General features: G+C 39.0%; 1 protein-coding gene across 2 annotated transcripts in view; it reads right to left on the bottom strand.

Moving 5' to 3' along the window:
* nfic (nuclear factor I/C) overlaps positions 1–24,467 on the bottom strand; it is a 200,365-nt gene that overhangs the window by 48,178 nt on the left and 127,720 nt on the right. For both annotated transcript variants that reach the window (XM_022670218.2, XM_022670219.2), the window contains exons 3-5: positions 17,915–17,989; positions 14,538–14,612; positions 2,770–2,893 (exon numbers count right to left, since the gene is read on the bottom strand). In XM_022670218.2, coding sequence (XP_022525939.2) covers positions 2,770–2,893; positions 14,538–14,612; positions 17,915–17,989 — 274 coding nt within the window. The remainder of the gene's footprint in view (positions 1–2,769; positions 2,894–14,537; positions 14,613–17,914; positions 17,990–24,467) is intronic.

Genomic DNA, 24,467 nt, shown 5'->3' with positions numbered 1-24,467 from the left:
TAACTCGCTGCTAATGTTAGTATGTTAGCTAGCTCTTCACTAACCTTAGTTCTGTCCTCAGTAGTTACTGAAGCTAGATAACTTGCTGCTAATGTTAGTATGTTAGCTAGCTCACCACTAACATTAGCTAGCTCTCCGCTAACCTTAGTCCTGTCCCCAGTAGTTACTGTAGCTAGATAATTTGCTGCTAATGTTAGTATGTTAGCTAGCTCACTGCTAACCTTAGTTCTGTCCCCAGTAATTACTGAAGCTAGATAACTTGCTGCTAATGTTAGTATGATAGCTAGCTCACCACTAACATTAGCTAGCTCACCGCTAACCTTAGTTCTGTCCCCAGTAGTTACTGTAGCTAGATAACTTGCTGCTAATGTTAGTATGTTAGCTAGCTCACCCCTAACCTTAGTTCTGTCCCCAGTAGTTACTGTAGCTAGATAACTTGCTGCTAATGTTAGTATGTTAGCTAGCTCACCCCTAACCTTAGTTCTGTCCCCAGTAGTTACTGTAGTTAGATAACTTGCTGCTAATGTTAGTATGTTAGCTAACCCTCTGCTAACCTTAGTTCTGTCCCTAGTAGTTACTGTAGCTAGATAACTTGCTGCTAATGTTAGCTAGCTCACTGCTAACGTTAGCTAGCTCTCCGCTAAAGTTAGCATATGCCCTTTCCACTGGCATAAACACAGACTGAAAAGAATTGTTTGTATTTTGGCTAAAGAACCTCAATCAACATCCAAGCAAATTCATGCTGACCTGCAGACCCAAGGCACAACAGCTCAGCGCACACTACCCACTGCCATTCAAATGAAACTGCACTCGGAAAAACTGGATTGGGATCTCCCTAGTGATCACATATTTGCAATAAACTGTGCCATCCCGCACTGCCAGGCGGAACAAATCTATACGGCATACACACACACACATACACACACACAATCTGTCTCTCTCTGATGCTGTCTGGATATTGGCTACTGGATATCCCCACTCTGCGTTCCCCAGCCACTCAGATGGAGCCGGCTGCCAACAAGCTCACTTTGTTTTAGCTTTGCAGTGCGTTTAATGGAAAATAAGAGCATTAATCAGAGCTGCAGTCTGAGAGCACAGAGAGCAGATAAATCATAGCCTGCAGCAACCTCAACACACACACACACAAACACAATGTTCAACATCACACAGGTCGTCCAGGAGTACAGTACGTGAAGAAGATGATGTGGTCATGCTGGCAGCAGATACTGAAATACAGCAGGATGGAGAAATATTCAGTAATATACTGAATATATGTCCAAATACTGTTATACATCCTTTCCATTGTATAAATTTAGCATTTAGCTGCTTTAAGTTGTACCAGTGGATGACACAGATGTGCACATATCTCTGGTCCCTTTAAGTACTGAAGTACTGCCAATATAATAGGACCAGAGATGGAAAAAGTACAGAAAAATTGTAATTAAATAAAAGTACCTTTACTTTGCTAAAATTCTACTCAAATAAAAGTAAAAGTACCCATCTAAAAATCTACTTGAGTAAGAGTAAAACGTACTCAATTTAAAATGCACTTTAAGTAAAAGTTACATAGTTACTTTTAATTATTTGATGTAAAAAAGTATTTTGCATGAGGACGTGCCACTTTTTTTTTTAAATTCAGACAATTGTTTTTCACCCAGCATTTTATTTTTTACTTAGTAATTGGGAGTTTTCCAAAGTAGCAAAGTAAATTACTTGTGTCAAAATGTACTTGAGTAAAAGTAAAATTACCTATTTTAAAAACTACTTTAAAAATGACAAATTACTCATAAAATCTACTCAATTACAGTAACTTGAGTAAATGTAATTCATTACTTTCCACCTCTGAATAGGACTCACTGGAGCCGATAAACAAACATATACCTATTGGAACTATGCCCCACTAAAGTTCACTGAAGTTCACTAGACCCTCACAGCAATGTTCCAAAATCTAGTAAAAGTCTTCTCTGGACAGTAGAGACAGTTACTCCAACAAAAGCATGTTTGATCACAGAAGAAACAATGTCCCAATGAGCAGGTGTCTCAATACTTTTATTCACATTGTCCACAGTGTGAGAATGCTTATGTTTTTATCAGCTTGTGACTACTAAGGGTGTTTTCATGCTTGCAGTAAGAACGTGATCTGGTCTTAATCTGACCCAGCTATCACATATACTTCTTTTATTTGAGATAAACTGCTAATAAGGTGCAGTTTAATCTGATATATATTAGCCAGATAATGCTAATTACCACAGCTATGAACAAATGCCGTCTCTGCTGCTCCATGCTGTTTACATGCATGGTCTGTGCTGCGTTCACTGCTCGCAGCCGTGCAACTCCATTTACTATGTGTACATTTGCGCTGCACGTCCCATTAAAACACTATTCGAAAGAGCAGCAGCAATTTTTCAGCATTTTGTGTTAAAGCAGCTTCACACTGCATAGATATACACAGAATATTCTCACTATATTTACTTTCTTGCTGCTGTGCCAGGCAGCTCTGACCAATCAGAGGAGAGAATGAGCTTGTATGGTTTATTGATTAGCATTTTGGTACGTTTAGATTAATGTCTGTGAGAAATCAAACCAAACACATTAACTCATCAACTGATCCACACCATAGAAACCAACTACAGGTGTAAAAAAACGTCCTAAATGTCCTATTGTTTTTATTACTGTAATACAGATGTCAATAAAAAGTCTCACAAGTGTAGTAACACCAGTATAATATAATATTTGTGTGAGTGTGTGTGGGTGTGTGTGTACACTGACCCGCTGGAGGACGTGCTGGGTAGGGTTCTCCTCATGGCCACGCCTGTGGGGTTGAGATCGTAGGCCAGGTGCCCCTGCAGCTCCCCGAGAGAGAAGTTTGGCCCTGTTCCTGTCACCACCGGTGCTACACACACACACACACACACACACACACAAACACACACACACACACACACACACGCACACGCACACGCACACACACACACACACACACACACACACACACACACACACAGACAAACACAAGTTGAATTAGTCCAGGTTGATATAATGCCTGAACGGTACTGAAATCACACAATATTTATAAGTACTCATAGAGGTATTAATAAATACAGGTATTTAAGGTATTAAAAAAAACATTAAACTTTCTAAACCAAAAAATGATCATTTAGCACCATGTTTCATGAAAGATGTTCTCATTAAACACTGCTGGTCTCCTTCCTTTAAAAACTAAATTTGCCCTCCACTAGCCAAAGACTGTTTACTCCACATTCCCTCTCACCTGAATACTGATCACCTTCACCTGTTGTATATCACCACTGCTACATATCATTTTTCATTTTGTGGTTCTGGCTCTCCCAAGCTGTTAAAAACAACTCTTGAGCCCAGTAAACGATGCTCATTAAAATGGGATTTATTATTTATCTAAAATGATCATTTGTATACTTTAATTATTGGTGGATTCTATATAATGTTGGTAGGTGCAATGAGTTGCTCTGGTATCTCAGGGAGCTGTTAGAACGTTGGAAGGTAGGTACTACTATAGTGTACCATATAGTAGCTTTAATGAAGCAAGGTGGTTGTGTTTTGTTATGTTATGTTATTTTATGTTATTGAAGGTTGTTGCACTTTGGCAACTTCTACCAATAATTTTTATTGGAAAATATCAGATAAAACAACTGCTTTAAGTACATTCTGGTGCACATAACAGCCCTAAAGGACAGTGCTGGGCTGGCTATGAGCCTGCGGACCATGGCTGAGCTCTGAGCACAACTCAAACAGACAATGAAAACAATGGCCCGTTTGTTCCAGCAGGTAATGCCTATTAAAAGAACACGGTTCCCCCGGCAGCCTGTCACCCCGGCTCAGTCTAATAAAAGACTTGAGCTCCAGCACACAGAATATACATGAAGTTGAACAGAAAGGAGGAATTTAATATGAACTCAAATGGACAAAAGTTTTAGGACATTATTTACACACTTATTACATTGTTTCTCCAAATTAAAAAGGGTTTATAATGCTTTTGTTTGAGTGACTGTCTCTACTGTCTATGGAAGCCTACCTACTACAATTTGGAGCGATTTATCTGTAAGCATTTGATTGCATTCAACTACAAGAGCATTAATTCACAATATTGTTGGATGATCACTACATCTACAACTCCATAACTTATCCAAATCCAATCCAAACATACTAAATATAGAACCATTATTGCAGAAAACAAAGAACTCCAAAACTCACTACTGGGGACTCTATACCCTTCTAGTAGCCCATCATGGCATTAGATTAAAGGCGCACTATCAATGAACCTCTATTTTCTATACATAAGGAGCACTATATAACACTAGTAAGGAACAGGGGTGTCGCCATTAGCAGGTCTTTCCACTAGGTAGTGGTGGTTTTAACTAAGTTAAGCAAAGCTAAGCTAAGTAAACGTGTTTTTAAAACACGTTCTTTTAAAGTCAAACAAGCACTGAATGTTAATCTACACAGATTTCTCTCCTAAAACTGTTTATTTGGGTGAGTGAAGCACTTCTGTTTATGTTCAGTAAGCTTAGATTCCCAAATTTCTCCAGAACTAAAGGCTGGAGCATTAGCATTAGCCGCTAACCAATTAGCGGCCCGACAGCGCTCCACTGAGGAATCCTGAGTGTTCTGGCAAGTCAGGGTGATATCAGCTAGCGGTTTTGTCCTACATAGCTTGTTTTAAGACAGTAAACATGCAGAATACTGTCTGATTTACTCACCTCTCAATGGTGAAAGAGCTAGCGCTTCGCGTGGTTAGCGGCTAATGCTGTTTTAGCAGTGCTTGCCAGGGTTAGCAGCCGGCTACAGTCTGATAATACTAATTCTGAACAGCAAAAGAGCTAGTGCTTAGCACGGTTAGCAGCTAATGCTAATACTGCTCCAGCCTCGATGCCTAAACTGATACTCCTGTATAACGCTGTACTTCAGTGAAGTGACTTTACTGCTATTTACAACCTGACTGGTAAAATTAAATAATAATGATTGGGAATTTCTTTTGGAAAAAAAAAAGGTTTTAAATGCACCTTATACTCTGAAAAACACAGCACCTGCTCCAGAAAGTCCTGCTTAATTATTGGCAATATGTTTAAGTGTTAAGTGCATTCATTCATTACAGGGGGTGTCCCCAAACATTTGAAAACACAGTGTACAAAAAATAAATAAAAGCTATATCCAGTCTGTGATGTAAGCGTTTTTTTTGTTAATATGATGATGGCAAATATGCAGTGTTTGTATTACGTTCTCCCCCAGCTCAGCTAAATTCATTCTGGAAAAAGCAGGTCGGAAAGATTTGAGCTCTTAGAGGAAACCCGCCCGCCTGTCTCTCAGGACGCAGATTTTATTTGGAGACTAAATCAACGCAGCAGATAGTTTCAGTCGCACATTACCAAAACAAACTCTTTATGCAGATCACATCCCCTCCGGGTTAACATAATGAGAGCCTGTATATAATTACCCACAGTTCTCAGAGTCGACACAGCTCTCAGATTGCATCGGCTCATACTACATTAAAATATAAAGCAAGAAAAAAAAAAATGCTGCACCAGACCTAACGTCTCACACACACAAAAAAAGTTTCTCTCCTCATGGAGTCGAGTATTTTATTTATAGTTCATATCAACATCATAAAAAAAATCAGAGCTTAATGATGGTAAATCAGGTGAGATGCTAATAGAATTCAACATATCCACTGGGGCACCAAGCTTTTTTTCAGACTAGCTCACAAGATCTCGACTAGCATGGTGGTGATTAGTGTGTTAGTGTGTGTTGTGTTGGTACAAGTGGATCATGTGCAACAGATTGGCAAGAGATTTTGCCCACATAAAGGTGTTGACTGATGTTTTAGGTTGGTTGACTATTTTTAATCCAGCAGTGACACTGAGGTGTTTAAAAACTCCAAAAGCAATGCTATTTCTGATCCAATAATAGCTGCTCTGTGGTGCTTCTCTGTGGTCATGTTCATTGAAGAAAAGGGCGAAAGGAAGATAATAAAGTATGCAGAGAAACAGATAAATGACTACAGTCTGTAATTATACAAATTGTAAGGTGCACTATCAATGAATGTCTATTTTCTGGTCTATTTTTATACATACATACATTCCAATATTTTAACGAGGTTAGCAGCAGTGCTAGGCACGGTTAGCAGCAGCGCTAGCTGTGATTAGCAGGGCTTAGCGCTAGTAAATGCCAACCGACAGCGCTACACTGAGAAACCCTGAGAGTGGTAACCCAGGGTGCTATCAGCTAATGGTTTGTCCCACGTAGCTTGTTTTAACACGGTAAACACACAGACTACAGTCCCATATACTCACCTCTGAATATCGAAAGAGCTAGCGCTGCGGTTAGCGGCTAATGCTAACACTGCTCCAGCCTTCAGCAGAGTAGCTTTACTGCTCCTTACAACCTGACTGCAGAATTCATACATAAGGTGCACCAGATTATAAGGCTTATTATCGATTTTTGGGAAAATTATAGGATTTTAAGTGCGCCTTATAGTCCGAAAAATATGATACAATATATATGATATTATAGAACCCCACAATGAGCTGAAAAATATTGTAGACAATGAGTTTTGAAAAATAAAGACATTTTTTTCTGTACATTGCTTGAGTGTGAAATGTTGGTAGGAATACAGTAAGTATTAAAGAACTTCTACAAATAGAAAAGGTTTATTTATTTAAGTAGAACTAAGTGTTCTAACCTAGGAATCTTAATTTTTAGAAATGAAAGGGTTAAGCAGATCTTTTGCATGCTGTGGCTTCCGTCCCAGTCATTTTGGAGTCTGCAGAGGCTCCTAAAAGCGGCATAATTTAATCACAGAATCTGATTTACTGCTTCCACGGTGAGGTACTGACAGACAGTACTAAACTCCGCCTTAGGGGTGCTCTGATTGGATAATTCCCATGGGTGTCACTTTGTTTTGACAAATGACAGTCCTGCTGCGCGCACACTTAGAAATACAGTACAATCAGGGTTTGTTTCTTTAAGTCGAACAGATAAATAAATAAGCGCTGACTGTTCATTAAGAAAGGAGCCCTGCGGACCACACGTCCAAACATTTCTCAGACATTTAACTCCTGGTCCACGACTGCAGGAGATACTCGACTGCAGGAGAAACTCGACTGCAGGACAGAATGGATGCAGTTGAGTTAGATATCTGCAGTTCATGCTGCATCAGTCAGGGTCAAGGTTTTAGTTTTAGTGTAAACTAAACAGCATGTACACTATATGCACAAATGTTTGTGGACACCCTCTTAAATTAATGTATTCAACTAATTTTTAATGACATTTACACACCAGAAAGTTGGTTAGTTTTGGTTTGACACTGAAGTTTTCTAAGCAGATTAAAGAAATCTCTTGTGCCGTGCCGTCATCCATCACGTAGGAAGAATGTGTCTATATTTTATAGTGATTGGTTTGTAGAATGCTGTAAGTTTGCCGCAGTGCTTTTCCAGGTGTGCTGAATTTCACCTCTCTACCTCTCAGAATTTGCGTATTACCGTAGCAGAATGAGTGTAACAGATTCCCCTTTGATTTCTTTTATTTCTGTTTTTAAATAAGGGATAATCTACAGTTACAATAGATACAGACATAACCAGCATATATTGTTATACTGCTGTGTACTGCTGCCAAAAGTATGGGGCTCCCAATGCTTATGGCTGCACTGATGCTTATGGAGGCTCCACCTACCTCACAACTTACAGGACATACAGGACTTATAGGCCGTAATGTTGGTTCCAATTTTGGTTCCAAGTACCACAGAACACTCTCTTAGAAGTCTTGGCTTGTGTAGTCCGTGCCTCAATGGGTGAGAGCTGCTTTGGCAGAACCACAAGGATTTAATGTTATGGCTGATCAGTGTATGATTTTTTTTATGTTGTGGAATTAAAGAGAAATGGACTCAAATGGGCCACCAATAAATCCAACAAATAGTCTGTCCTGCAGGTGGCGCTGGTGGCAGGAGGACTATAACGTGACTCTGTCGGAACAGGCTGCATTATTTAGCCAGCTGACAGCTGCTTAATGAATGCCTTTACTATCTAATTTCACTCCCCATCCATCACTCTCCATCTGACAAGCACAACAGCCACATACACACCAGGTGCTGCGAGCAAACAAGCGTCCCAAACCGCAATTACACACTCACTCACTTGTTCACTCACTCACTTACACACTCGTTCACTCAGCCATGCATTCACTCGAGTGCGCAAACACAAACTTATTCAGTCACTCATTAAAACATTTACAGACTCGTTCACTTACTCATTCACTAACATAAACGGTAACACTTTCTATGAATGTCATCTTTATTAGACGCTATAACCACATTCATAACATATAATAATGCATTCATAAGGCATTGTAAACATGGCTATAAATGTTTATAAAAATGCATAACCCATTATAGCCATGTTTGTTAAGCATTATGACTTGTGATAATAATACATTATAAGCTGTGCTTATAATATTTATGTTAAAATAGTATATCTCTATCATTAATAATCTACTCCTACAATGAAAGTCTGGCACTTTACTTAGAGCGCACAAAGACCTGTTATAATACATTATAATTGACTATAACTAATATTATATATTCAAGACAAGAATAATTTATGAGTGGTTAAAAATATATTTATAGGATTATTGAGGGTGTGTTTATAAGTTGGAAGCTATTTTAGTCATGATAAAGTCTGCAAGCTGGGACTGAGTTTCTTGGTATTCATGTATAACATATGTTATAAACATAAGTTATAAACACAGCTATAAATGCATTATAATCACAGTTCATGATGCATAATAAGCATTGCTATAATGAATTATACATTTTTTATAAATATGTATAGCCATGTTTATAATGCCTTATGAATGCATTATAATGTGTTACGAGTATGTTTATATAGAGTCTTTTAAAGATGACATTCAAAGAAAATGTTAGCACATAAACTATATGGACAAAGGTTTTGGGACACTATTTATTCTTTCTTCTGAAATCAAGTGTATTAAAAAAGATTTTATCCTAAGTATTTTTCGCACTATAAGGCGCACTTAAAGTTATTTAATTTTCCACAAAATTGTCAGTGTGCCTTATAATCCGTTGCGCTTTATGTATGAATTCTACCAGTCATGTATTAAGGAGCAGAAAAGGCGCTCTGCTGAAGTACAGCGTTATACAGGAATTTCTGTGAAGTTTCTCCAGCACCAAGGCTGGAGCAGTATTAGCATTAGCCGTGCTAGCTCTAATCACAGTGCTAGCTCTTTTTTATTGGACTGTAGTCTGCATGTTTTCGACATGTTAAAACAAGCTACGTGGGATGAACCGCTAGCTGATAGTGCCCTTGCTTACCGGAACACTCAGGGTTCCTCAGTGTAGTGCTGTCGGGCAGCATTTACTAGCACTAAGCACTGCTAACCGTGGCTAGCGCTGATGCTAACCGTGCTGTTGAAAATATTGGAAATCTAAGCATGTGTCGCTCTCAGGAGCTCAGTGAATTCCAGAGTGATACTCTGCTAGGATTCAGCACCTGTGCAACAAGTCAAGCCGTGAATTTTCCCAACTACAAAATATTCCACAGCCAACTGTCAGTGATATTATAACACAATGGAAGTGACTGGGAATGACAGTGACTCTGTGCTCTGTCAGTGTAAAAAAACAGAGCAGGGTCAGAGGATGCTGAGGAACACAGTGCACAGAGGAACCAACTTTCTGCAGACCTCTGAAGTCCATGAGGTCTTGCGGACAATGCAAGCGAACAAATACTTTTGGCAATACAGTGTAGCAAATAATAGCAAAAAATAGGAAAGTTCATTAATACTTTGTATAATTGCCTGCCAAACCTGCGCTATTATGATAAGTATACAATATATAGTACAGTCGTATGAAAAAGTTTGGGCACCCCTATTAATCTTAATCATTTTTAGTTCTAAATATTTGGGTTTTTGCAACAGACATTTCAGTTTGATATATCTAATAACTGATGGACACAGTAATATTTCAGGATTGAAATGAGGTTTATTGTACTAACAGAAAATGTGCAATATGCATTAAACCAAAATTTGACCGGTGCAAAAGTATGGGCACCCTTATCATTTTATTGATTTGAATACTCCTAACTACTTTTTACTGACTTACTGAAGCACAAAATTGGTTTGGTAACCTCATTGAGCTTTGAATTTCATAGCCAGGTGTATCCAATCATGAGAAAAGGTATTTAAGGTGGTCAATTGCAAGTTGTTCTCCTCTTTGAATCTCCTCTGAATATCTCATAGTATCAGTGTGAGGCCTCACTTTTATAAAAGTGACTTTACCAAGTAAAATTAATGAAATATATTAAAGTAAAATGAATAGAAGAACAGAGCAGAACACTTTAAGTAGTTCAAAGTCATCAGACTCGATAAGATCACTTTATATACGTCAAATATCTAGAAATAAGATGAATAATATTCCTACATCAATCCCATAATGAGGAATATTATACATTAGATTGCCTATTTAAGATTCCTTCACTTCACTTTCCAAGATATAGTAACATTTCTCCACAGAACTCCATCACTCATTCACTGACACACACTCTCACACACACACTCTCACACACACACACACACACTCTTAAACACACACACACACACACACTCCTGCCCTCTCGCTCACTCCCTCCTTCAGCTCGTCTCTCGCTGACAGTCGGACGGTGGAGAGCCCAGCGGGAACGAGGATAATTGCAAATAAATATGATCAATTACGTCTGACAGACTGGCAGGGTTCTGTCTCTTCTGGAGAAGAGGTGTCACGTCTGATTACGGTCTGCTGGGAAATACGTACAATTATGTCGGATCTGAAGGCACGTGTGTGTGTGTGTGATGAGGATGGGGAATACAGATGCCCGGTTCTCTCTCTGTGGATGGAGGCCGGGATGGTTCATATTGAAGCGATTGAGGCTGTTCCAGCGTTACGGTGCTGCAGTAATGTGAGCTGCGTCAGACTCAGCTGTGATCATGTGAGTTATGGCCATCCATTGGCGCTGCACGCAGACCCCAGCTGTGCACAGGCTGGCTGGATAAACACGGCCGACCCAGCTAGGAGACACATCGGCTCCAATCCGAACCCTCTCTCTCTCTCTTTTTCTCTCTCTCATCCACTGAGCCTTTAGTAGAGATGGAGCTCACTGAGGATACACCAACATCCATATATATATACAGGGTTCATTCACTTTTTCACCAATACATTTCCATTACTTTTCCAAGACTTCGCCGCTTTAGACAAAATGTAAAATGCAAAGTAATACAGTAAAAAAATCCATATTAAAGCCAACCAACTAATTTATATTTTTTATGTAGACTTTTTTCAATCCTGAACATTTATTATTTTTTACATTTAAATCACTTATCAAGTAACAAGTAATTATACTAACTAGAATCAAGCTAAGAGAAGTAACCTGCTTTTATAGCCACTCTAACCTAATATATATATATATATATATATATATATATATATATATATATATATATATATATATATATTTTTTTTTTAGTGGTGTTAATCAATTAAAAAATGGAATCCGATTATTCACAACAATATTCTGTGATTAACTGCTATTAATCACACTTGTTCTTCTTAAGACGCAGGTTTTTATATCATATTAGATTTTTAAATGTAAATTAAAGAATGAATGTAAGAAATGTAAAGTGCAATTCTCTATATATTGATGATGTCAATTAAAATACTAATACTAAATATACTTGTATGTTTGAGGGGGTTAAAATAAGAACGCATCATAAATTGTATAGACGAAACTTTTTTTTACTTTATTTTATTCAGCTTGGTTGTAAGGATTTCTGAATTAGAACTTAATTTGCGTATTTTGAGTATAAAAGAGTGTTTTCACACCTGTAGTTGTGTTATAGTTTCTATGGTCCGGATCAGTTGATAAAACCTTTAATTGGTTTGGTTTCACACAGGCATAAACCTAAACGCACCAAAACTCAGGAGAGCACAATGTCTCCTCTGATTGGTCGGAGCTGTCTGGCGTAGGAGCAAGAACGCAAATATAGCAAAAAGATTCTGTGTTCCAGTTCCAGTGTGTATATCTGTGCAGTGTGAAGCTGCTTTAACACAAAACACTCAAAATTTGCCGCAGCGCTTTCAAACGCAGTGTTTCACAATGGGATAAGCAGCACAGTAATATTAAATGTCAGAGTCATGCGGCTGCGAGCAGTGAACGCTGCACATATCGCACTCTTAGTGTGTAAATAGCGTGGAGCAGCCGAGACATGTTTTGTTCATAGCAGTATATTTGCTAGCTAATAGCTAGCATATTAAACTGCACCTAATCAGCAGTTTAGCACAATAAAAAAGTATATTTAATAGCTGGCTAGGATTAAGACCAGATCCCGCACGTTGGGCAGGTTGCACTGGCAGATTACAGCGTAAATTGGGGTTAAATTTGTTGCCATAATGAATTGCAAAAAAAAATAAACAACGCGTCCAAATTATTCGCTTTAACATTGACATCTAGTGTTAAGAACACTTTTTGAATATTATAAAGACATTGTGCGAAATTAAAATATATGTTTAATAATAGATTATTATTTTTGTTATTTAAAACCATGAGTTACAACTTCCATGTTCCTATTTCCAGGTCTCAGAACAAATGATGCTCTAGAAAGCTTTATGGAATGGGGTTCCAGAATATCACCAAACTCATTGCAGGCGAGCAGACACTCCTTGGCAATATATTGTACCTCTGGGCCAAAATACATTAAAGTCTGAAAAAAATATATATATAAAATCTGCTCTTAAGACATGAAGCTAAGCATTGAAGTTAAATATAGCCAGAACATTATGACACAGCCACTTTATTCTGACCTTTTCTGCATTTTAATTGAAAATAAAAGTGATAATTAAATTCTCACTTTTGACATGCTGTGCATGCGCATGGTGTTTAAGGCTGTAATTGTGTTACATTAACTTCATATGAGAGGGGTGACACTCTGGAGCATATCTAAAGCAGATGGCATCTGTAAATGGCAATGTAACCATGGCAACCTGCCATCTTTCACGATAGCTAACAGTCAAACCCCAGAGCTGTGCCAGGACGTTCAGAACAGAGCGCTAAACGCAGCCGATCTCTGCTGATACATTGAGAGTGACTGTGTTTATGTCCTGCTTCAACTCATTAAACTCTACCCCAAATAGACGGGCAGCAGATGTCAATTTAACATCAGAAAGATGTTGGGCAGATGTTGAATTTTTAAACTGGGTGTTAAAACCCAGTGTTAGCTTGACATCGAGCTTCAGTGTTGGACAGATGTTGATACTTGGTTGGAAATCAGTTGAGTATGAGTTGGATATTTCAAGAACCAGCCATGAGTCAACACCAAGCTCCAATGCTGGACAGATGTTGAATTTAACTTGGAAATGAAAGTTGGGTATGTGACAAAAAAAAAAAAAAAAAAAAAAATGGTGGCTTGTCATTAACCTCCAGTGTTAGATGCTGAATCTTGGTTGGAAATCAAGATTGGATATCTGTCTAAACTACACTTCGAAATGAATTTTTTTAACATTGGATAGATAATGAATTATGGTAGGAAATCATAGTAGAACCGATGCCTGTCAAAAGAAAACGGTTGACAAACGTTCAGGTTAGAAATTAAATTGAAAACTGCCTTGGGATCAACCTACTATTGTTAGACAGATGTTGAATTTTGGTTGGAAATCAAAATCAGACATCTGTCAAAAACTACAGTTGGGTTGACATCAACCTCTAAAATTGGAAAGACATTGAATTTTAGTTGGAAATCACTGCAAGATATCTGACAAGAATTATCATTGGGTTGACATCAACCTCCAACATTTGACAGATGCTGAATTTTGGTTGGAATTCAAAGCTACATATCTGCCAAAAACTACTGCTGGATTGACATCAACCTCCAACATTGGACAGATGTAGAATTGTTGTTGCAAATCAAAGTTGGTTATGTGTCAAAAACCAAAGAGGGTTTGACATTAACTTCCAACATTGGTACACATTGAATTTTGCTTGAAAATTAAAGCTAGATATCAGCCAAAAAATATTGTTGGATTGACATCAACCTCCAACATTGGACAGACATTGAATTTTGGATGGAAGTCAAAATCATACATCTCGTAAAAACTACCATTGGGCTGACATCAACCTTCAACATTAGGCAGATGTTTAATTTTCTGTCAAAAAGCAACATTGGGTTGATATCAACCTCCAGCATTGTAAATATGTTGAAACTCAGATACTTGTAGGAAAAAAATGGATTGAAATCAACTTCTTTATGTTAGACAGATGTTGAATTTTGGTTGATAGCCGTTAAAAAACAGTTGGTTTGGGTTGATGTCAAACTCTAATCATAGATAATCTTAGATACACTGGTTTGGACAAAGAAAAACGTACTTCATAACAGTCTTAGTTCAGTACAGAACATTGACTTGTTAGTGTTTAATGGGGAAAGTTAGTGGTCAACCAGCTCTTTAGAGTTTAGACACATGAGCTTCTTACTTCTGGACACTTGCACCAGTTCTGTCACGTTGAACACTCCCGATGTGATGAAGCTCTCCTGAAACTCAGGCCCATCTGTGAAGACAAGAAACACAGTGTTATGCAGTGTTATGCGACTATTCCAACTCTTAGGGGAACAATTACTAACATTTCTGCCAGCTAATCTCACTGGACGCTCAGGACAGTGGTCTCTCATGGTAGTCTAGGGTAACCATGGATCTGTGATTTATTGTGTTACTCTTACACTTGGCTAAAAAAGAACAAAAGTATATATGTAAACAAGTATTGTCGAAGTACAGGGGTTGGACAATGAAACTAAAACACCTGGTTTTAGAGCACAATAATTTATTGTGTTGACGGACAGTTCTGGTGGAAACAGGAGAGTATAGATGCACATTAAATTCTGCCATGATTTGATCAGCCATGGTTTTATGTTTTTTGGATACAATCCGGGTTAGCACCCGAACATCCCTTTCAGACAGCTTCCGCTTACAGCGTCCACAGTTAATCCTGTTGGATGTGGTTGGTCCTTCTTGGTGGTATGCTGACATTACCCTGGAGACTGTGGCTCTTGATGCATCACAGAGACTTGCTGTCTTGGTCACAGATGCTCCAGCAAGACGTGCACAACACAACAATTTGTCCTCTTTTGAACTCTGGTATTTCACCCATAACGTTGTGTGCATTGCAATATTTTGAGTAAAACTGTGCTCTTACCCTGCTAAATGAACCTTCACATTCTTACTGCTCTTACTGGTGCAATAATGTGCAATTAATGAAGATTGGCCACCAGGCCGCTCCAATTTAGCCATGAAACATCCCACACTAAAATGACAGGTGTTTCAGTTTCACTGTCCAACCCATGTAGATTAAATAACACTAAACTAAACTCAGCTTACTTCATAGTAGTTATTTTATTTTTAAAAAACACTATGTTGTACGTATTTACAGCATACATAGACATTTCTCAATATGTTTTAAGTACAATTTAGTATATATATATTTTTTTTTTTTACCAGGGCTAGTTGAGTGGATCAGACACAGCAGTGCTGCTGGAGTTTTTAAACATCTCAGTGTCACTGCTGATCTGAGAACAGTCCACCAACCAGAAACATCCAGTCTACAGGCCGCTTCCTGTGAGCACTGATGACTAGGACTAGATGATGACCAAACACAAACTTAAAGCTTCTGTCTCTGAATTTACTTTATCTACAAGGTGAAGCAGCAGCTATAAGTAGCAGTGCGTAATGGAGTTGAGAATGATTTTTGTTGTGATTTATTTGATTCTTTTTTTTTTTTTTTATAATTTGACACATTGTGATCTAGCATGCTTGGCTTGTGTTTTTATGTGGGTAAAGAACATGTGTTTGTGGGTGCACTGAAGTGGGTGTATGAGCAATGTGGTGAGTGTGTGAGTGTGTGTGTGTGTGTGTGTGTGTGAGGTGTATCAGGGTGTGGGTTCGTGAAGCTCTGTTGTGTAAACAGGATGTTAGTACAGTGCAGAAAAGCTCTTACTGCAGTAACTCACGCATCAACAAGCATGACCTGCACCGTGCTTCACACAATCTGCAGCATGCGCACACACACACACACACACACACACACACACACACACACACACACACACACACATATAAACACCCCCCACCCTCAACATACATACATACATACACACACACACACACACACACAGAAACATACTGGTAAGATTTGGGCGTCTTTGTTTTTTAGTCTGGAATCATATTTATGATCATAATTCCATAAAATAATAATTTTTAAGGTCCAACATCAAGCTATATACTGATGAATAAATTATTTCAGATACTCGTAAAGAAGTACCACCAGTCCTGGGTGAAGAATTAAGGGAGGGGGGGGGGGGTAGATGGGGGGGGGGTTGTTTGTGCAACTGGTTTGAGTATAGGGGTGGTGGGGCTTGCACTGACTAAAAGAGTGCCATTATATATCTACCTTGCACCTCAAAGCAATATATAAAAATGAAGAGACCACTTTCTAAATTTCTGAATCAATTTCTCTAATTTTATGGTGTGTGTTTGAGTAAAATGAACATTGTAATGTAGAGCATTTATTTTTTCAGAAAATGAGAAACGGCTGAAATAACAAAAAAAAAATATGCAGAGCTTTCAGACCTCAAATAATAATAATAATAATAAAAAAATCATATTTATAAAGTTTTAAGAGTTTAGAAATTAATGTTTGGTGCAATATAACCCTGGTTTTTAATCACAGTTTTCATGATGCATCTTGGCATCATGTTCTCCTCCACCAGTCTTACACACTGCTTTTGGATAACTTTATGCTTAGTTTGGTGGCTTGTGATCATCCATCTTCCTCCTTCCTGATTATGTTCCAGAGGTAGGAAATATTTATAAGCAAACTTAAGCAGGACTGATGTGTTTCATTACTTTTATAAAAAATATATAGTTTAGGGCAGGGGTGTCCAAACTACAGCCCTTTTTTGGAGCGGCCCGCGAGGTATTTTAGAAATAGAATGAAAGTTGGCCCGCTGTTAAGCAGGTTTTTATAATGTGAGATTCAAAGTTTGAACGCTAGGTGTCAGAAACGGGGCAAAAGAGTCTAACAACGGAGAGAGTGCGCATTTCTAGCGCTGAAAAACAGGGCAAAGAGTCTAAAAGCGGAGAGAGTGCGCATTTCTAACACAGAAAAACAGGCCAAAGAGTCTAAAAGCGGAGAGGGTGCGCATTTCTAGCTCAGAAAAACGGGGCAAAAGAGTCTAAAAGCAGAGAGAGTGCGCATTTCTAGCGCAGAAAAACGGGGTAAAAGAGTCTAAAAGCGGAGAGAGTGCGCATTTCTAGTGCAGAAAAATGGGGCAAAGAGTCTAAAAGTGGAGAGGGTGCGCATTTCTAGCGCAGAGAAACAGACCAAAGAGTCTAAAAGCGTAGAGGGTGCGCATTTCTAGCTCAGAAAAACGGGGTAAAAGAGTCTAAAAGCAGAGAGAGTGCGCATTTCTAGTGCAGAAAAACGGGGTAAAAGAGTCTAAAAGCGTAGAGGGTGCGCATTTCTAGCGCAGAAAAACGGGGTAAAAGAGTCTAAAAGCAAAGAGAGTGCGCATTTCTAGCGCAGAAAAACGGGGTAAGAGTCTAAAAGCGGAGAGTGCGCATTTCTAGCGCAGAAAAACGGGCAAAAGAGTCTAAAAGTAGTATATATTTCATTATTTGCCCGTGACTTCAAATATATTTCTTCTTCTGGCCCCAACAAAAAAAAGTTTTGGCTTCTTTAATATTCAGCACCTGGTGCATGGTGACAATAGACTCGCAGTGTATGCGACTGGTATTATGGAGCTTATACTGGATATCTATATTGAACATCTGAGTCAGCAGTTGAGATGAATGTCTTACCCATTGTGGCGGCTCGACTGTCCTCCTGGTCTGAACCAATACCTGTTCGGGGACTACTGCTCTGCTCCGCTGCCTCTGAGAGAGAGAGAGAGAGAGAGACAGAGAGAGAGAGAGACAGAGAGAGAGAGAGATAAGTTCCGACTCAGCAGATTTTCTTAATTGAAACATTGAGGGGAGTGGTGACAGGTAAAGGTCAAACCCACAAACCCGTACGAACTCGTACAGCACCGCTGCACAAAAGCACGCAGAACCACACGCTGTGACCACGCGGCTTAAAGGACCAGTCCATTTAACCCTGAATACAGTCTGCACTGTATATGGATACAAGCATCAGAACACATGCTTATATTCACTGTTTCTTCTGAAATTAAGAGTATTCAATGAGTGTATCTGGTGATCTGTTGGAGCAACTGTCTCTACCTCTACTGGCGTAGGAACTGGGAAGGATGTGTGGGATATGTCCCACAGAAAAAGCAGAAATTGTGTTAAAATACGAAATCTGCACCCCCGCCATGAAAAGCACCCCCTCTCTGAAGCGCGTTTTTAAAATAAAGTTAGCAAAAGAAATTATCTCCACTTTTATCAAGAAGATGTGGGTGCGCTCTCCCGAGAGGGGGAGCTTTTTCTGGCGGGGGTGCAGATTTCAGCACAACACCGGCTTTATCACTATAAGAGATTTTGTATATTTATGTAGTTGAGTAGTTCTTGTTTCTCATAATCTGTATTAGAACATTACTCAAATAGAGCTATTATTCACTGTATACCTGTAACTCTACCTCTTCACTACTTTACTTTAACTGATGCTCTCAAACACTTTATTAAGAGACGAGAAATTCAAGTAATTACTTGAAACTCTTGACAAGTTCAGCACAGCTGTTAACTGAAAGCCATTCTGCGTGACTCTTCCTCTCTCTATATATCTAACACTCTTGTCTGGTATTATAAGTGTTTATACACATACCTGTATTTGGTTGCTATTATACACCTGAATTCTATACTTAAGGTGTCCCAATATTTTCGTCCATTTAGTGTATATCATCACTATCCAATGAAAACAATGTATTTCCAAAAACAGCACAAAAACTGTAATTAACCCTTGTGTGGTGTTCGGGTCTGTGGGACCCGTTTCCATTTTTCATTAAATGATACTAAAAAAATATTTTTTCTAACTCAAACTCGTTGGCATTGGCTCATTTTTTGTGAAAAACATATATCAAAACACATTTTCGATAAACACACACTGTACACCCCCCCCCCCCCCCAACACATTTATATTACATACAGTATGTTTGGCCAAGGGCTAATAAACATTGCTTCATTTGTAAATCAGTGAATAAGTTTATTTTCTTTTACATTTTATTAAAAAAACTACTAAAAAAAGAGTAGCACTTTTTGAAAGAAATGTAACATAAGAAACGTAAAGGGCAAATATTCACCATGTAAGCTGTTTATATTGCTTGCAATTTAGGTGAAGCGAGCATGTGTAAAGCATTTTAATGTAAAATTGCTTAATTTTGCTGAATTAAATACAAGTAACAAAGTAAACGAGTAACAAAAATATGAACACCACACAAGGGTTAAGGAAGAGTATATATGTTTAAATTATGCAGTAAACTAAAAAAACGTTGGACAGTGGCAGTTTAGTATCTATATAGCATATACTTGTGGATGGGAACACAGCTGCCCTATAACCTCATAAATCAATGCAAAATATTGAGACTCAGCCACACCACTGCATCCGGTCAGAGCCCAGCTTAGTCAAACACTTCATAAACCGCAGAAATGAGAAACACGCCGTACTAAAGTACACCCCAAACCCATCCAAACACTCCTTCTTCCCCCTTTTCTCGGCTTGTTTGGCAAGGCCTGACCATAATCCGATGGAAATCTCTTTATTGGCACAGCGATTGAGCCGCTGTGCCAGCGTGTCTACACATCGCAGCGGCGCGATAAGGACAAAGCAGCCTAATCCAGCCATAAAACCTTTTTATTTGCAGAACTGGGCTTTTTTGGCGGCACATGGAGATAAAACCCCACAGATAAACACACTAAACAGCTCAGGAGGCGGAGGCGGAGTGGAAGTGGAGTAAGGGGGGGGGGGGGTTCTGAATGCCGAATCATGGGATGCAAAGTTTACCACGAGGGCTCTGGCAGGGGTTCAGAGAGACGGCAGTAAAAAGCCAGATAAATAAATAGGAGCGCTGCGTATCTGATAGGCCCGACTCCACGTCCAGATCAAAGCCGAGGGGGGGGGGCCTGGCCTACTGCACATGTTTGAGTTTAGCGCCCAAAGAACGCAACGCACCATTACCACTCACACGCTCTCTCCCTGGCCTGCAGGTATGAGGCTGACCGCGACCTGCTACACACACTCACTTACACACACAGTAACACACCACACGCTGATACACTGATACCATCTATGACTTCACCGCTAATAGTGGGAATGGGAACGACTCCACTAATTCTATTGGATGGCATAATGGCTTTAATTGTCCGTGGCGTTCCATTGTGCCTGCTATTCATGTAATAAGCATGTTTCGTTACTAAACACACGTATGCATGTAAACGCTGACCGTAGAAATGCCGGTTTTGTCCAGTAGGGTCAGTTTTAAGTGAGCTTTTCTTCTGCTGCTGCTGGTAAAAAGTAGGCCAGTTGATTCCTGGCTGTTAAGCTCCCACAGGGCCGGTCATAAGTAACCGGACAGTGACACAGTTTCACACAGCACAAAAAAAGAAAGCCCTGGCAAGTGAACAAACCTTACATAATCTTTATATATATAGCGTTTCATGCTGTAGGTTTAGCTACTACGATAGTGTATTAGAGCTGCACGATATCGTAATACAGGGGGTTGGACAATGAACCAGTAAGAGCAGAGTGTGAAGCTTCAATTAGCAGGGTAAGAGCACAGTTCTGCTCAAAATATTGCAATGCACACTATAACATTATGGGTGACATACCAGAGTTCAAAAGAGGACAAATTGTTGGTGCACGTCTTGCCGGCGCATCTGTGACCAAGACAGCAAGTCTTTGTGATGTACAGTATCAAGAGCCACGGTATCCAGGGTAATGTCAGCATACCAACAAGAAGGACCAACCACATCCAACAGGATTAACTGTGGACGCTGTAAGAGGAAGCTGTCTGAAAGGGATGTTCAGGTGCTAACCCGGATTGTATCCAAAAAATATTAAACCACGGCTGATCAAATCACGGCAAAATTCAATGTGCACCTCAACTCTCCTGTTTCCACCAGAACTGTCCGTTGGGACTATGAAGTATTGTGGTCTAAAACCAGGTGTTTCAGTTTCATTATCCAACCCCTGTATGTTTTTTTTTTTCAGTGATTCACAGTGAGAGCTGCTATTCACAAATGTAAAAACATTGAAGGAACCTTCCACCTTCGCAGTGGTGACCAGACTACCAAAATGATTTCAAAAGGGCATGGACAACTCATCCAGGAGGTCACAAAAGAACACAGAACAACATCTAAAGATATGCAGATCTCCCTTGCTTCAGTTAAGGTGAGTGTTCACAATTCAATAATAAGAAAAGACAAAAAAGAAAAAAAAAGTTAAAATGGTTTCCATGGGAGAGTTCTAAAGAAAAAAGCGACTGCTGAACAAAAAGAACTCAAAACCTTGTCTTACATTTGCCAACAAACATCCTGATGATACCCAGAGCTTTTGGAAAAATATTATGTGGAATGACAAGACAACAGTGGAACTTTTTGAAAGGTGTTTGATCTGTTATATCTGTTCTCTACCAAAAATCTTGAAGAGAATGTTTGTTTGAATGTATGTCAGTTTGTGACCTTAAGCTCAAGCGAACTTGGGTTCTGCAGCAGGACAATGACCCAAAGCACACCAGCAAGCCCACCTGTAAATATTTCTCTGGGTGGCACAACCAAGTTATTAGGATTAGAGGGCTATTACTTTTTTTTTACACAGGGCCAGCTTGTTTTTGGTAGATTTTTTCCCCCTTAATAAATGAAAATAATATGATTTTTTTTATATATCATCATAAATCATAAATCATCGTATGCACCAGATAAGTAGTTTCATCCATACAGCAGGTAATGAACCTCAACTGCAGCTACACTGTTAGGAAGCGAGAGTGCACTGGTGAGCTTAGCAACCACAAACAACCTGGAGAACCATGGATGGAGACGACGGTAGTCGACCGAATAATTCCTTCCACGCTGAAGCAAATCTGCTGAGCGCATCAAAACCCTCCGGTCTCTCCAGGATGTAGGCATAAATGTGTCAAAGACCAGCATGAAGATCAGACGACGCTAGCATGACCTCAGTGGATTTACCACAAAATGAAAACTGGTGGTAAACCTCCGAAACAGAAACGGCAGCTTACAGTTTACTTAAACTACAGAAAAAAAGCCTGTTGAGTTCTGGGAAGGGCGGTAACCATCAAGGTAAACCTGTAGCAGACGGATGGAGAGTAAATGAAGGAGCTGCTCGTGATCTGAAGCGAACCATCTCCTCTGTAACATGTGTTTGTATACTGCACGCAGATGCTGGAGGAACTGGACCACCGCCTTTATTAATGGTGTACTGGACAGGATCTGGAGCAGGATGAGTTCAGAAGTGAACAGAAGCATCTCTAATGTTCAGATGGAGCCAAAATGACTCAAGACTCTGGCTGGCACTTCACCTGGCAGCAGGACCCTGCACTACATCAGCAGCTCTCATTAAAATAAAGGTTCCTCAAAGGTTTCTGGCGAAGACACTTGGGTTTAGAAACAGCTAGAAACTGATATATTAGTGAACACTCCATTAATATCAACTTAACATATTTAATAGCTGCATGTATTACGATATACACTCATTTACATTTAATAGCTGTACAATGTATACAATAATGATAGTTGCATTTATCATTGTATCCACCTTTAATAGTTGTATATGTCTAACTGTATATACCCTTAATAGTTGTATATATCACTGTATACACCCTTAAGAGTTGTATATATCACTATATACACCCTTCAGAGTTGTATATATCACTGTATGCACCCTAAACAGTTGTATATATCACTGTATACACCCTAAACAGTTGTATATATCACTATATACACCCTTCAGAGTTGTATATATCACTGTATACAACCTAACCAGTTGTATATATCACTGTATACACCCTTAACAGTTGTATATATCAATGTGTACACCCTTAACAATTGTATATATCACTATATACACCCTTAAGAGTTGTATATATCACTATATACACCCTTCAGAGTTGTATATATCACTGTATACACCCTAAACAGTTGTATACATCACTGTATACACCCTTAACAGTTATATATATAATACTGTTGACACTATTATCAGTTGTATATATCACTGTATACACCCTGAATAGTTGTATATATCACTGTATACACCCTGAATAGTTGCATATATCACTGTATACACCCTAAACAGTTGTATATATCACTGTATACACCCTTAACAGTTGTATATATCACTGTATACACCCTAAACAGTTGTATATATCACTGTGTACACCCTAAACAGTTGTACACATCACTCTATACACCCTCAAATGTTGTATATATCACTGTATACACCTCTAAATGTTGTATATATCACTGTACACACCCATAAAGGCTGTACACATCACTGTACACACCCTTAGAAGTTGTATAAAACACTGTATACACCATTAAAGGTTGTATATATCACTGTACATACCCTTGAAAGTTGTATATATCACTGTACACACCCCCTTAAAAGTTGTATATATCACTGTATACATCCTTAATAGCTGTATCATTTTATGCACCCTTAAAAGTTGTATATATCACTATATACACTTATTAAAAGTTGTATATATTACTGTATACACCCTTAAAAGTTGTATATATCACTGTATACACCATTACTACCTAGTTTACGATGCAATATATACCCTAAAGTTCTAGAAATATCACTGTATACATTGTATGGGAGACTAGGGTGACTCAACTTTGTTTACTGTTCCTAATTTAGACCAATGAAACAACACACACACACACACACACACACACAAAACACTAACAAACACACACCAAAAAACACACACACACACACACACACACACACACACAAACACAAACAAACACACACCGCAAATGCATGTCCATCATTGCTCTGAGTCTGTGAGGAGCTGAAAGGGGCAGCACTCTGCCAGAAAAACAGAGGGACACACTCCAACTCTCTCTCTCCCTCTCTCTGTATCCCTCTCTCTCTCTCTCTCTCTCTCTCTGTTTCTCTCTGTCAGCTATCTTCAATATCCAAAAGCACTTCTGCCAAGAGTTGCAGCAGTTTCTAGGCAAGCAGCCCTCAGACTAAATCCCTGGCACGGCTGAGTGAAAAGGAGAAATAATAAAATGAGGGAGAGTGTGTGTGTGTGTTTGTGTGAGTGTGTGTTGGGGGGCTGGCTCACATACACTCGGACCACTCACACTCAATAAGGCCAGTGATGCTGAAAAGTTAAAAAAGGCAAAAAAATAAGAGAAAGAAACGCATAAAACAAAATGCGTGAAGAACTGC

Source organism: Astyanax mexicanus, chromosome 12 (assembly GCF_023375975.1).
Source record: "Astyanax mexicanus isolate ESR-SI-001 chromosome 12, AstMex3_surface, whole genome shotgun sequence".
In the NCBI taxonomy this organism is placed as follows: Eukaryota; Metazoa; Chordata; class Actinopteri; order Characiformes; family Acestrorhamphidae; genus Astyanax; species Astyanax mexicanus.
Note: the sequence above shows the minus strand (reverse complement) of the source record. Positions and strands in the feature narration are given on the sequence as shown.